The 13581-nt window shown below is 36.0% G+C and overlaps 1 protein-coding gene across 4 annotated transcripts in view; it reads left to right on the plus strand.

The window, feature by feature from the left end:
• The window catches only part of STAU1 (staufen double-stranded RNA binding protein 1), a 33476-nt gene extending 21994 nt beyond the window's left edge, over positions 1-11482 (plus strand). The window contains exons 8-16 of one of the 4 annotated variants that reach the window (XM_062589148.1): positions 801-899; positions 2214-2444; positions 3029-3172; positions 3974-4120; positions 4887-4959; positions 7049-7368; positions 8083-8205; positions 9759-9844; positions 10493-11482. In XM_062589148.1, the coding sequence (XP_062445132.1) occupies positions 801-899; positions 2214-2444; positions 3029-3172; positions 3974-4120; positions 4887-4959; positions 7049-7368; positions 8083-8205; positions 9759-9844; positions 10493-10580 (1311 nt within the window). In that variant the 3' untranslated portion in view covers positions 10581-11482. The remainder of the gene's footprint in view (positions 1-800; positions 900-2213; positions 2445-3028; positions 3173-3973; positions 4121-4886; positions 4960-7048; positions 7369-8082; positions 8206-9758; positions 9845-10492) is intronic. The other 3 variants (XM_062589149.1, XM_062589151.1, XM_062589150.1) reach the window with 3 other exon arrangements.
• Positions 11483-13581: the final 2099 nt, after the last annotated feature.

A 13581-nucleotide genomic window follows, 5' to 3' on the forward strand; every position in this document is an offset into this window, starting at 1 on the left:
TACAATCAGTGAAATTACTGTTGTTAATCTTTATCATAATCTTTCCAATATCACTTGGACACTTAGTCTTAAAATGTCTCTGTTGCTGTTGCCATGCCTTCTTAGCTCATGTTGTTACCAACATCAGTAAAGACATTTTTGGAATTGCCAGTCAGTTTTACCTGGTGATATGTAAAAGTGCCTGTAGGTAAGCTCCTGCTGGCACTGCCTCAGCAGATGTAAGGCATCAGAGGTGTACATCGTGTGATTTAAGGCAAGTTGTTCATAGTACAGTCTCCTTAGGATTGTTCAGAGGAGAAAAATCTGTAGATGGAACTCTTGCTAGGGCTATGCCAAGGTCTAATTAGCTATCATTTATTCATATTGGTCCCACTCTCAGATTCTTTATTTTTCCTGCCCTTTCTCTTATCTGACGCTGTCTTAGTGCTTTTGGTACAAATGTCCAATCAGCATATGTAAATGGTATTTCATAAAGGTACTTCCATTTGGAAAATCAGTTCATTTAAAACTTCAGTTTATCTTTCTATAAATAGATTTTAAGCCTATTGGCCCTTATTCCCTTTATTCTGCATTGTACTGAGCACATGCAAATATGAAGGTTTGCTAGGTTTTACACTTAACACCTTAAATGAGGTACTCAAATTTCAATTCTGTAATGTGTGTGATGCATTTTTACACATTCACATAAAACAGCAATAAAGGTTAGACTACTTAGAAATTTGAGAGTTCAATAAACTGGTTGGATGAGTAGAGTTCAATTTAATAGGATCTTTATTTTAAATAGAGTATGCTTCTTTTAGGTTAACGGAAAAGAACCAGATGATGAAAATCTCAATAAATCTGAAATAAGCCAAGTTTTTGAGATTGCACTTAAAAGGAACTTGCCTGTGAATTTTGAGGTATGTTTATTTTACAAGCTCTAGATTTGTTTTTACTAGAATATTAAGGGTACACAATAATTTAAGTAGCCTGTCTCAGATAACCCAAACAACTGACTTTTAATATGCCTTGTTAGTTGTGAATATACTTCTATCTTTGACAGTCACCCTGATTGTCTCAGAATTTATATGGTGAAGGAAAAGAAGAAAAAAATTCACTGTTCAAATTCACACACAAAAAATCACATTAGTGAGCAGCTATGCTGCAATTCTCTGTGCAATCTTTTGTCCAAACCTTTTGAAAAAAACAGTATTGTTGTCAAGAAACAAAACACAGCTCCATAGTAATGATTAGAATATTGGAGTACAGAGTCAAGACAAATGAGTACAACTCATTCTGAAAGATTATTTATGGAAGTATTTACTGAAGCACTGATGTGGACTACTTGCAAGTTGCAGAATCTCAAATAGGTTTCTTTTCTTGCCATGAGGTGACCTCATGTGCATCTTACTTTCCTTTCCCTTTGGCCTGGCTGCTTGCTGCCTCTTTGCCCCTCCTTGATCATTTTAGTTAGCTTAAATCAGTAAGTTCCGCAGGAACATCTTTGTTGTGCTAAAATATTAATTTGTTGTGTTGCCTTCCTGAGCTGGCATAGTGATGTTTCATTCAACTATCTGAGTTGTTATAGTAAGAAAATGCAATTGTGTTTTGCTAAGTGCTTCTGAAACTGTTCTATGAAATTCTATATGAAGATTTCAATTATTGCAGATTAGCATGAGCATCACCAGTGAAAAATGCACTGTTACAAAAAAGCCAGCTGTGGGTGGAAGTTATTAATTCCTTCCAACTTTTTGACGCGGTTAATATTTTGAAGTATGATGTATTATGAATGCAGTTAAAGAATAAATCTGTAATAGGCAGCTGTCCCTTAAATGTCTTCAGGATTAAAATGGTAGATCCTGAAGAATTGGTTTCCCTATATTGATCTATTAATGTAATATGAAGCATTTAATGAGGTGATGTTAATCGGGTGGAGGTACATATTTATGAAATAGAGCAGTTGTATTTTTCTATTGAAAGAGTAAATCAGTAAGCTAAATAAGATGGATTAATGACTAATATGTAAATATTATTTACTGTTTGCTGTACGTGAACCTTTTTAAAGTATATTTTTATTTGTGTTGGATTATATTGTTAGAGTGAGCATGATTTAGATAGCCACTTTTTGGATTGTATGAAATGTATATTCCCTTTACCCTTAGTTCTTAAGAGAAGTTTGCTATAAACAATGTGCCCTACCATTTTTAATAAGTGTTTATCACGCTTTCACTCAGTTTTTCCCTCTGAAACAGGTGACCAAGGAAAGTGGTCCTCCCCATATGAAGAGCTTTGTAACCAAGGTGTCAGTTGGAGAGTTCATGGGTGAAGGTGAAGGAAAGAGCAAGAAGATCTCTAAGAAAAATGCTGCAATAGCAGTCCTAGAAGAACTGAAAAAATTGCCACCTCTTCCTACAGTTGAAAAAATGAAACCACGAATCAAAAAGAAAACAAAATCAATAGTGAAGGTAAGAGACCGCTTTAACAGATTGAAATCCAGCTGTCTTAAAATATCATCAGATAAGAGACATGCCTAAGTCAATTATAAACACTCTTCAAGTGCTAAACATTAATCAGCATTCTAGTACTACAAATAAAATAATATTTTGCACCCATTCTAAATGGGGTTCTTATACCATTGTTACAGTAGCAAAACAATGATTACAATAAGTTCAAGATCAAAAAGAAACCGTATAAAAGAATGGGTGGCATACAAAAATCAAGCTCCGATCTTCAAGCCTTAGACTTTACAGTTTGGGGTTTTGAATTATTCTATTTCTGAAAATTCTACTGCAAGCCTTACCCTCTCAATATAATCTGATTAAAAACTGTGAAACTCTTACCAGTGGTAGGTTATCTATGGTCAACTATAACAGAAGAGCCAAATAGTTTGAACATTTTTCTTTGGCTGTGACGGTGTTTCATTAAGCAGCTTTTGTTTTAGTGTCTCTAATTCCTAGAGATGAATGAGTTTATTGGCACACTGCATTTTGTATATTAAATCAAATATTCACAGAGTGTTGGCTTATTTCCTAAACATTATTCTACTTAGCTGCAAACAAGTCCAGAATATGGTCAAGGAATGAATCCTATTAGCAGACTTGCCCAGATACAGCAGGCCAAGAAAGAAAAGGAACCAGAGTACATGCTCATCACAGAACGTGGTCTTCCAAGGCGCAGGGAATTTGTTATGCAGGTTTGTATGTTAATTTGAGAAATCTAGTTGCTTGGCTTTGTCTGACTTTTTTGGCTATGATAATCAGATTGTCACAATGATATACAAATGTTACAGAATTACAGCTGTACTTCCATGACATTTATTAAGCAAATATCCAATGGGCTCTATTCAAGCAAGATAAGAGTTCAGGAAAGATGATCTGAATTATATGTGAGAAATATCATATAGGGCACTGCAAGTTTTTAACTGCCTAATACTTTTAATTAACAGGAATAATAAGATACTGGTAAGAGATACTGAGCTTCTTGTATTTTTATGAAGTAAGATTCATTAATAAAAACAAGAAAAATCCTTCATTTTCTCCTTCCTCCAAATTTTGCTTTGCTTTACAATGCAGCGCTTTCTGCACTCTGCATTGAAAATTCCAAAACCATTGCAGTATTTCTGATACTGAGTGTCTTCAAGCCTCTAATAAGTGCATCCTCCAGTCTTCTTTCCTGCCTTGCCAGGACAGGAAAGAACTAAGCAGAAATAGTAGCTGTTTCCCTTCCAGTATGTTAAGAAAGCTGCTAAACCTTTGAGTTTAGTTTAGAAAATTTACATCCACCATGATACCAGTTTTGAGCATTTAAGCTCGTGCCAAGGGGTGTGATTATGCCATTTCTGTTTATCTTTGTGCTTGGAAACCAATGATGATAAACAGCAGCTTGCTTAGAGCTATTAGGTGACTCATGCTGTATTTGAGATATGGGTCACTAATCAGTGAATCCTAATGCCACTTTTATAAGAACTTGTGCTTTTTCTTTCTATTTTGTCCAGGTGAAAGTTGGTGTACACACAGCTGAAGGAATGGGCACGAACAAAAAAGTCGCTAAACGCAATGCTGCTGAAAATATGTTGGAACTTCTAGGTTTCAAAGTCCCTCAACCTCAACCTCCAAAGCCAGCATTAAAGACAGAAGAGAAGGTAAAATTCTTTAAATAGCTCCACTCTTTGAATGACAGCAAAAGTTCAGTTGAAACAACAGCAGCTTTACAAGGCAATAACAGTATAGCAAATTCATGCTTTCTGTACCAGCCAGAAAACAACCTCATCAGAAGAATAAATGAATGTATTTCTTCATCAGAGAATAGCTCTTAACTGGTTATAGTTGATGTATTTGATCTTGCAAACTTAGACATGTACATTATATAAGACTTTGTGGTAGCAATAGTTTTATGTAATGTTATCACTAACTGTATTCAAAAGTTTGGAATGGGTCTCTCTGGGCCCCTTAGCAGGAAAACAGCCTTGCATTGTTTTTCTGTTGATGTAGCAGTTTTCACTGGTGTGTTGAAACAGTGAGACTGATTTTAGTTTTCCCCTTGTTTGGTATTTGTTCACCTGTATCCATGCACATTGCCATCAGCAATGCTAATAACTAATGCTAATTTAATTATGGTTTATACTAGTTTATTATGGCATCTAGGTCTCATTATCTGTGTTCTTAGTAGCACTTCACTAGCTTGTAGGTAAATAATTTTAGTCATTCAGTGAAAAAGAATCACTGAGCTCATCTTATTCTTGACAGCTATTTAATAGTTGAGGTTTTTGAACAATAAAATCTTTAGTAAAGCTTTGACCAATCAGATCAGCTGCATCTTGAAGACTTTAAAACTTAGATTTTTTTTTAAGGGATATTGTGTGGGTGTGTTTCACTCTTTTAAATTATTATTTTATTTATTTTTTTTAGACACCAGTGAAGAAACCAGGTGATGGAAGAAAAGTAACCTTCTTTGAGCCAGGCTCTGAAGAGACTTCACCTAGTAAGTGGCCTTTTTGAAAGAAGTGTAGCCCTATTAGCATGTGTACGTAAGGTATGCTTCTCAGTCCCATCAGCAGTGTCACTCAGAACATTGTAATGAGCAGAGGTATGCATCTGCCATCCTATAGACTAAATCCACCCCCTGGGAGAGTTTGGTTCACATTCCAAAATGCTTATTCCTTCCAAGTCATATAGTATTTGGCTTGTTTGGCCGCATGGTCAGGGGAGGAAGGACATGGCTGAGTCAAGAGGAAAGATGTGCTAATGAGTCAGCTGAGCAGTTGATAGAGGTGCAGCTGCTGCTACCTACAGCTTCCTGGCTTGTCACTTGTATCTGAAGGATCCTTGGGCAGGCTTTAATCAGTGTCTAGGGCTTTCTAGAACAAGAGTGAATGCTTGGGACTGGATTTGGCTCTGGTTCAGGGAACAGGCTCCTTTGATCAGCAGTAGAAATGAAATAGGGACAGTTTGTGTGGGGAGGAAGTAAGGAGAGGAGAAATCAGCCTTTGGCTCAGGAGGAAGTTTCTGTGGTACAGGGTGCAAATGAGGCTGGGAGCAGATTCCCTGGGAAAAAGGCTGGGGGCTTCTGCCAGCTGGGACTAGCCTTCCACGTTGGAAGAATGGTTGAGCGCAGGGTGGAAGAATGCCGCAGAGATGGATACGTTTCTCATAGCCTGGGGTAGAGTGTCAATGGGACGGTGGTGCTGAATATGCTGAGGCAGAGTTAGCTGTGTTAAATTTGGCTGCATCCCCATGCAGATGTCAAGGGGAATAACTGTAGTGTAGTGAAGACAGTCTTCCTGGGATGAAGATGGGAAAAGAAATCTGCTAATTAAAATTAGTCTTCCTAAAGCAGAGTCATAAAGGAACGGAATGGCCTTGCACTGCAGATCAACCTCTTCATCTGTGCTCAGTCTCTAATGACAGAGCAAGGAACTGTGGAACTGTGCCTGCATTATTTCAGACAGTTGATGGCTGTAGGGGTCTGATATACAGATGACTGGCTGGAAGAAGGAGGAAGGTGTTGGGGGAAGATGATCACAAAGCATACTGCAGCTGGCAGTGTAAACTGCTGAAAGTAGCCTTATAGAAAGTTTATCAATCATAAAATTATTCTGTTCTAAATAGTATGTTTTAGGTGTTTTAGTATGTTTGTTGTTTAAATTATAAGTAGATGGGATTTAATATTTAATAACACATTCCTATATCTAAAAGATCTTGGATAAACTTCCTGGTTTCTTACTCGAACTTTCCCATCACTGCTTTGTATCCATTTTTCTTCCATCTATAGATTTTGGCTTTTGTCCTTAGACTTGTAACAGTTCAGTCCTGCCGAAACTCAGTTCTCTATTCTGCCATACTGACTCCTGCTTTTATTCTAATGGCACTGTCTTCCCCATCTTTCTTAAGCACACCTCTTGAATTTTTCACGACATTCCTGTGTTACGTGAGTTCCCTGTAAGGAGCTATTGCTATCCCTCTTAAATCTAATTTATGCAACAATGTCAGTAAATTGCTTTCAGTTGCTATTGGTTAGATACTTGGTGTAAATAGTGACTTCTACTTACTTCTTACTGTTCTGGTTTTACATTTAATCTTACCTACCTGCTCTATCTTTTCCCAATATACAGTATAAACTTTGTGGATTATCTTGTCACTGTCTTTACAGTGTTTAACAGTGGCTCTGACCATTTTATGGTGTCATTATTTGCTTCTACAGTTTAAATGATGAAATAAAAGTTTCTGAAACCAAAAGATACATCTAGAATGTGGTTGCAACAGTCTGAGGTGTCTGTAAGCTTGACTAACCTGGAGAAATTGCTCCTGTAGGTAAATGTGTTCCTTTGGCAGAAGCAGGTGTTACACTGAATAATTTATTCAGTAAGCAAACTCTCTTGATGGTGCTGAATCTCTGACCCAGTAAAGGTGAATCAAGTTCACTAAGTTTGTTAGTGTTTTAGTGTTTCAAAAGTAATTTGGAATAAAATATTTTTATTTCAAAAGTGGCTGCACTTCGTATGTTTTTATGTGCCTGCAAAAGGTCTCATAGAAATAGCTAATACCTGTTTAATCTGTACCTCTCTCTCCAGGTAATAAAGATGATGAGTTTAGGATGCCTTATCTCAGCCATCAGCAGCTTCCTGCTGGAATTCTTCCCATGGTCCCTGAGGTTGCACAAGCTGTAGGAGCCAATCAAGGACACCACACCAAAGAGTTCAATAGGGCAGCTCCAAATCCTGCCAAGGCTACAGTAACAGCAATGATTGCTAGAGAGCTATTGTATGGTGGTACTTCTCCTACTGCTGAGACCATATTAAAAAATAACAACTCATCAGGCCACGTACCCCATGGACCACTTACTAGGCCCTCTGAGCAGCTGGACTATCTTTCCAATGTTCAAGGAATCCAGGTAAATGCTCGACTCTGCAAGAGTTCTTCCAAGGCCTGTTTTTGTTTTAAAGTTCTAAAGTTTTGTTTTTAAGTGTTCTGCTGTTGCCTTATTTATTCTGAGGCTGTTAAGCTGAAGTTCATCTCACTTCACCTAGGAAACATACTGAAATTTACAGGTTTTAATTAAATATTCAAATATGCTATCTGTACTATATCCTCAGCCTTAATTCAGTGCTATTTGAAGAATGAAATTGAAGGTACCGTTGTCTGAATATTTTCATGATGTAGGGATGTATTGTGAACTCAATCTTGGCTGATCTGAATGCAGTTCTTTGAAAAATCTTTGTTACATTAACATTTGTTGTAAATTGTATATTTGGTGCATAGTCCCTTTAATTAGAATTGCATTTCAATTACTATATTAATACATTAGAAGAGCTCCCTGGACAATAATAGGAAAAATTTTAAATGCAGGTAGCTATCAGAATACAGCTTGCAGCAGCAATCATTTTTATATAGTGCCTTTTATTCAGAAGGCTTACAAAGCTCTCATGATTACTCAAACTATTGCAAGTGAAATCAGGCTTCAAAGTATATTGTTCTACAGGTTAACAGAGAGAACAAGTGTAAATAGGATTTTGGCTTCTTATATGGGCAGAAAATATCGAGCAATTGTGATATATTTTCTGTGTTTCATTAACTGAAAAGAACTAAATTACTTTTTTTTCCTCAGGTTGAATACAAAGACTTTCCAAAAAATAACAAGAATGAGTTTGTATCTCTTATAAACTGTTCCTCTCAGCCACCACTGATCAGCCATGGAATTGGAAAGGATGTAGAATCTTGCCATGATATGGTATGATGAATATTGCTGAAATGTTTTCTTTTTAGATTTCTGTGAGCTAAGGGGTGCAGTTGATAGACAAAGATGTCCTATTACACCTGAATCGCAGTGAATTAAATGCTGTACAATTTTTGACTGTTTCTTGTCTAATATATCACAAGTTGCTGAAATAAATGAGGGATAATACTAGAATCTAATACTGTGTAGCTGTAGACATAATCTTTAAAATGCTTAATATAGACTCACAATTTTGGCCTACACAAAATGCATTACATTTTCTTGCTATTAGTTGCGTGAGCACTTAGTAAAGAGTATATATAAAAATGAGCTTTTAAAATGTAAGAACTTGTCACTGTTTTATTTTTCTTTAATGGAATGGGCTGATATCTCACTAGGAACTGTAATACTCTTGTTCACGTTACCAGACTTGCTGCTGGAACAGAATCCAGAATGAAAGAAATGCAGTTCACCATTAGATAGGAGACACTGTAAATCTGTTAAACTCCCTTTAAAAAGAAGATCTTTTATTAACAGTAGCTGAACTATTTCTTTGTGAAAGAATGAATCTTCTAGACTGTAAACTGTAAGGGACTTTGTCTTCAGGTCAGTCTATAAAATACCTTGCATATTGTTGGCAGTATGTACACAGTCTACTACAATTTGAAAAGTATTTAGTTCTTTTGGTATCCAGTGGTGAGCTATGTAGTAACTGCAAGCTAGTTAAAACAACAGTTTATAATATGTAAATGCACTCATAAAAACTTGATTTTATTAATTTTTATTCTATTTTTTGCTTATTATCAAAATTATATTTTGATAGAGATTTCTTTGATCCAATTTTGTCATTTTATTCTGACATTTTCATACCCATCTCTACATTCTGTTGTAAAGAGCTCCTGTAAGACTAAGCAGACAAGTTAGTGTAATAGGTGAAGGGAAAAGGACTGCTATTTTGCAGGTTAAACACTGCAACTGGGTGAGAATCTTCCTCTGTTCGGATGTTCAGCTTTCGCTCTGCCGTAACTGATCAGGGATATTTTAAAAGGTGAACTGGGAACTGAGCAGAATAAAATTGAAATATCTTTTCGCTTTTCTCAAGGAAATGGCTTACATTAGTATTATTCATGCCATATTGACAAAACACTCTTTTACGGTCACACACGCCCTTTCTATATTTAATTTTCGATTCTTGTGTAATTGGTTTCCTTCTTCCAGAAAGGACTTTTTAATTCCGTTCATTTTAATGTTCTTTACCTAATCTCTCTACAGTTTGAGCCATCACTAATTCAGCGTCTTTTACCATGTTACTAATAGTACCGCAGAGTTAATTTTTCCCCGCTGCTAAAACAAAAGCCATGGGAACCCCCTAGCCACTGCACCATTCTAGAGTTTAATATAACAAGATGAAATTTTACACCATTGCATTTTTTCCCCAGAATTACACATCTAAATAAATATATTGCCAAAATTAGAATGTTTACTCTGTTTCAAGTGAATTTTAGTTCTGCTTTCAATAAATTATACAGATATAAGTTGGATTACTGAATTCTGTCCCTTTTCTTTAGGCTGCATTGAACATTTTAAAGTTGCTGTCTGAGTTGGACCAACAAACCACAGAGATGCCAAGAACAGGAAATGGACCAATGTCTGTGTGAGTGAAAAGCAGTTGATTGTGACACATTGACTTTCCCTTGCATTAATGGAAAGCTGTGACCCTATGATGTGTTAAAAACAAACAAAATGTGAGGGCTTTTCTTTACCAGAAAACTTAAAATACCAAGGGCTGTTATCTTCTTGGGAAGGCCGAGAGGGTAGGTTTTACGATCAAGCTTGTAATTTTCATGTGTCAACTGTAAGTTACTAGGCTCAATGCATGGGCAAGTGGATAAAATGTACTGGCTATGACATACAGCAGTTCTGATTAGCTAATGCCTCTGCTTAAACTAGTTATACGTATTTGTAAATAGTGTCACGTTTTTCAGGGTGCTTGTGTTATAGCTGCACCTTTTTTCGAGAAATCTTCCGTATGTAAATTGTAAACAATGTACAAGTTTTGCAGCTTGCTTTCAGCATAAACATGGAGGTTTGCAAATTATTCCCTTTGACCAGAAAAAAGACTGTTGCATAATAAGTTACTAAAATGGTGAAGCTTGCAAAGTGCTAATTAAAAAAAAAAAGGCAAGTTATATGTAAACAAATTGTAATATGTGCATCAAATCCTGTGTGTCACGTTTAGAAGCTTCTTGTTGGGGTAAATTGTGTTTTATCTTCTCAGTAACAAGTGTTTTCTCATTTGCAGATGTGTGAAACAAGAAATGGAAAGTGACCCTCTTCTCAAACCGGCTAACTCAAACACTTTGGGACAAACACTGGACAGCACTGCCTAAAAAGGCTTTTGACTGGACCCAAACATGAAAGCACCAGAGAAAATCAAATGCTTCCTATTAATGTAACCTAACTGTTTTAGAGTGCTACAGTCTTTACAACCTACTGTAGTGTCTAAATCATAACCGTTGCTTTTTCTTCAAACAGTGATAAATTTTTAGTTTCATTATGTTGTTTTGATTGAAATGACACTATAAATTTTTCATTTAAAAGTTTCTTAATTGTATCTAGAACCATAGCACAGTTTAGAAACTTTGTCTTCTGAGACTGACATGTTATCTGTGAACTAACTTGGGAAGATCATATCCATGTATGTGGTTATTTTGTTTTTACTGAAATAGAAAAGTTTCACTAGAAACAAACTGTGTGCCCACCATTTTAAAAAGTCCAATATTTCCACAAACCTAGCTTACTTCTCCAACGGTTGACCGAATTAAAACACTCTAGGAATTTTAAACTTTGATCATTTTTGGTTAACTTCTAGTTTTCTTGAGCGTGGGTAGGGGAACTTGAATGCAACATGAATTAAAATGATCTCTGATCTATGTTTTAAGGATTGTGTGTATAGCTGGCACACAGCTCACTACATTACAGGATATGATCTCAATGTAGTGCATATAAAACTGCAGATTGATTTTCCTTGAGTGCTTTATACTGTTTAATTACATCTCCATGTAGGGCTGAAAAAAATTACCTATGTTTATATATAAACTGTGTTGCTTTTGATGTTGTGTTATTGCGTGCTGAACTGTGCGCAATAAAGTTTTTTGCATATGGTCCAGGTAAAGCACGATAGCCTTGCAAGTTAAGTACTGCTTCAGTTCATTGTTTACGCTGGAATTTTTTCTCCCCATGGAATGTAAGTAAAACGTAGTGTTTGTCACCAATAAATGGTAATACTAAATTTTTTTGGTTAATTTATTCTTCTGTGCCACTACAGGGACTGCTTTTTTATAGGATTTGAAATGCTTGTGATATAGTACCGGCAGTATTGTAAAGCTATGGAGTAACTGTAATGTGGAGGATGTGACAAACTGGCAAGGTCAAGGAAATTCAAAAGTAATGTGGCTACACTTTATTTATGCCACAGTGTGTTAGTGCTACTGTATTAATGGGAGCTTAAACTAAAGTTAAAATTGTGAAAATAAACCTGGTGCAACAGGTTAGAGCAATTTCAGAGTTTAAATCTCTACTTTTAAGTTTCCTTGTTTGCTTGTAATTTCAGTTTTAACCTTGCCTTGCACTTAATTTTTCTGGGATAGTACTTTAAAAAGGAAACAAAACTGTCTCTCTGGCAACAAAAACTGGCACCATAGACTGACACATGACAGTGTATCATTTGGATGTGAACTACCATAAATGTGTATTTAACTGGTTACCTGTAGCAGCACTTCCTAAACTAATTGCAGTGTGTTCAGTAATTGCCATAGAAAGCAGTTACGGCACATGCTGTGTCTCAAAGCTAAATGTTTTGGCCACTTTATTCACATGAGCAAAAGCAATCCATTGACAATAACCACATACCAAATTTTATTGAATCAAGTTGGTTTTGATCATTATAAGCGCAAAAAAACTTTGTAAAGTTTTGGGTTTTTTTTTGTTTTTTTTTTTTTTTACATTTGTAGAACTACGATACTGTACATTTAAAAATTAAAAGAAACTTGCTAGGCTGAGGTTTTGGATTTTGTATTGCAAATTCTTACAACTTAGAAACTACTTAGCAAACAATTTATACTGGAAAACATATACATTATAGTGGTATAAAGGGTCTCCCTAAGTTTATCTGCTGCAACTTAATAGTTTTCTCTTTGAGTGGGGTGAAAGTTTCTTTTTCTGGTTATTTTGCAGCATTTATTTGCTGATGATGCTATGTTTTTGTATAAACCTTAATTAAGGTAGTTTATCATAGATACCTAATATGTTTTAATACTGTTAAATGCATCCATCGTCTTAGAGGTGCTATCTAAGAGGAGGTTCCTGTGTCAAAGACCTTGGAATCTGAGCCAGATGATGGAAAACTTCAGACCACTACATGGATTCTAGGTGAGCCAAAGTGTGTTCCAAAGGAAAGTGTTTTTCACATAGCGCTACAATCACTTGGCTTTTTACATTGCCTTCTCTATGCTTGATGCAGCAAAGACTGGGAAGAATTGACTATATGTAGTATGTAATCCTGAAGTTTTACATGATGATTTGTTCGGCAGATATTAAAAGAAATTCAAACAAAGGAGTCAGAGGTGAACTGTCTTGCAGACAACACTTGCCTAGTACTCAGAAATGTATGCTTTATACCAGGACTAGCCTGCTAGATTAATGAAGCTATGGCATTGTATCTATGGCATATGTTCGCCCATGTTTGTCATCTTTGTAGAACACTTTAGTTCTTGGATCTTAAAAAACCTTTTTGAGTGCCAGTGAGTGAACTGGCACTTATGAATGTGATTTACAGCATTTATTAGCTTGGACATAATGCCACTCTGCAAGACTTACCTTTCAGCAGTGAGCCTGCTATAAACAAACCACGTGTAAGATTTGTTCCAAAATGACCTTCTTGTGTTCAAATCTTAATTGGTTAGGGTCATTTTCCCACAAGCAGATTTTTGACAAACATTTTTTCTCCCCATTAACTTATTTGACTCTGCTTAAATTAGCACAAACACTTTAAAAAACTAATGCTTTTTTGTACATTTCTCTGAAAGTTTTTGGTAGTATGACACTACCAGTTTCAGTGGCCAAGAATCCTTTGCACAGGAGAACTAGGAGAACTGTAAAGTTTTGCACTTAAAATGTCTTTCAATTCAGTCACAGAGAACTTCTGTTTGAAAGTGAAAAGTTTAAAGGCAAGTAACGAAAACAAAATACTTTGCCCAATCAAGATAATCTTGATTCTTTTCAGATTTTACTACAAGTTATTATTCCAGCCTCTTAAATCATACAGCTACTGTTCTGCAAATGGGGCTGCCTTTAAACCACCGCTTCAAAGTGTGGAGGAGGGACGTTTGA

The sequence above is a fragment of the Rhea pennata genome, chromosome 16, assembly GCF_028389875.1.
Source record: "Rhea pennata isolate bPtePen1 chromosome 16, bPtePen1.pri, whole genome shotgun sequence".
NCBI classification, from domain to species: Eukaryota; Metazoa; Chordata; class Aves; order Rheiformes; family Rheidae; genus Rhea; species Rhea pennata.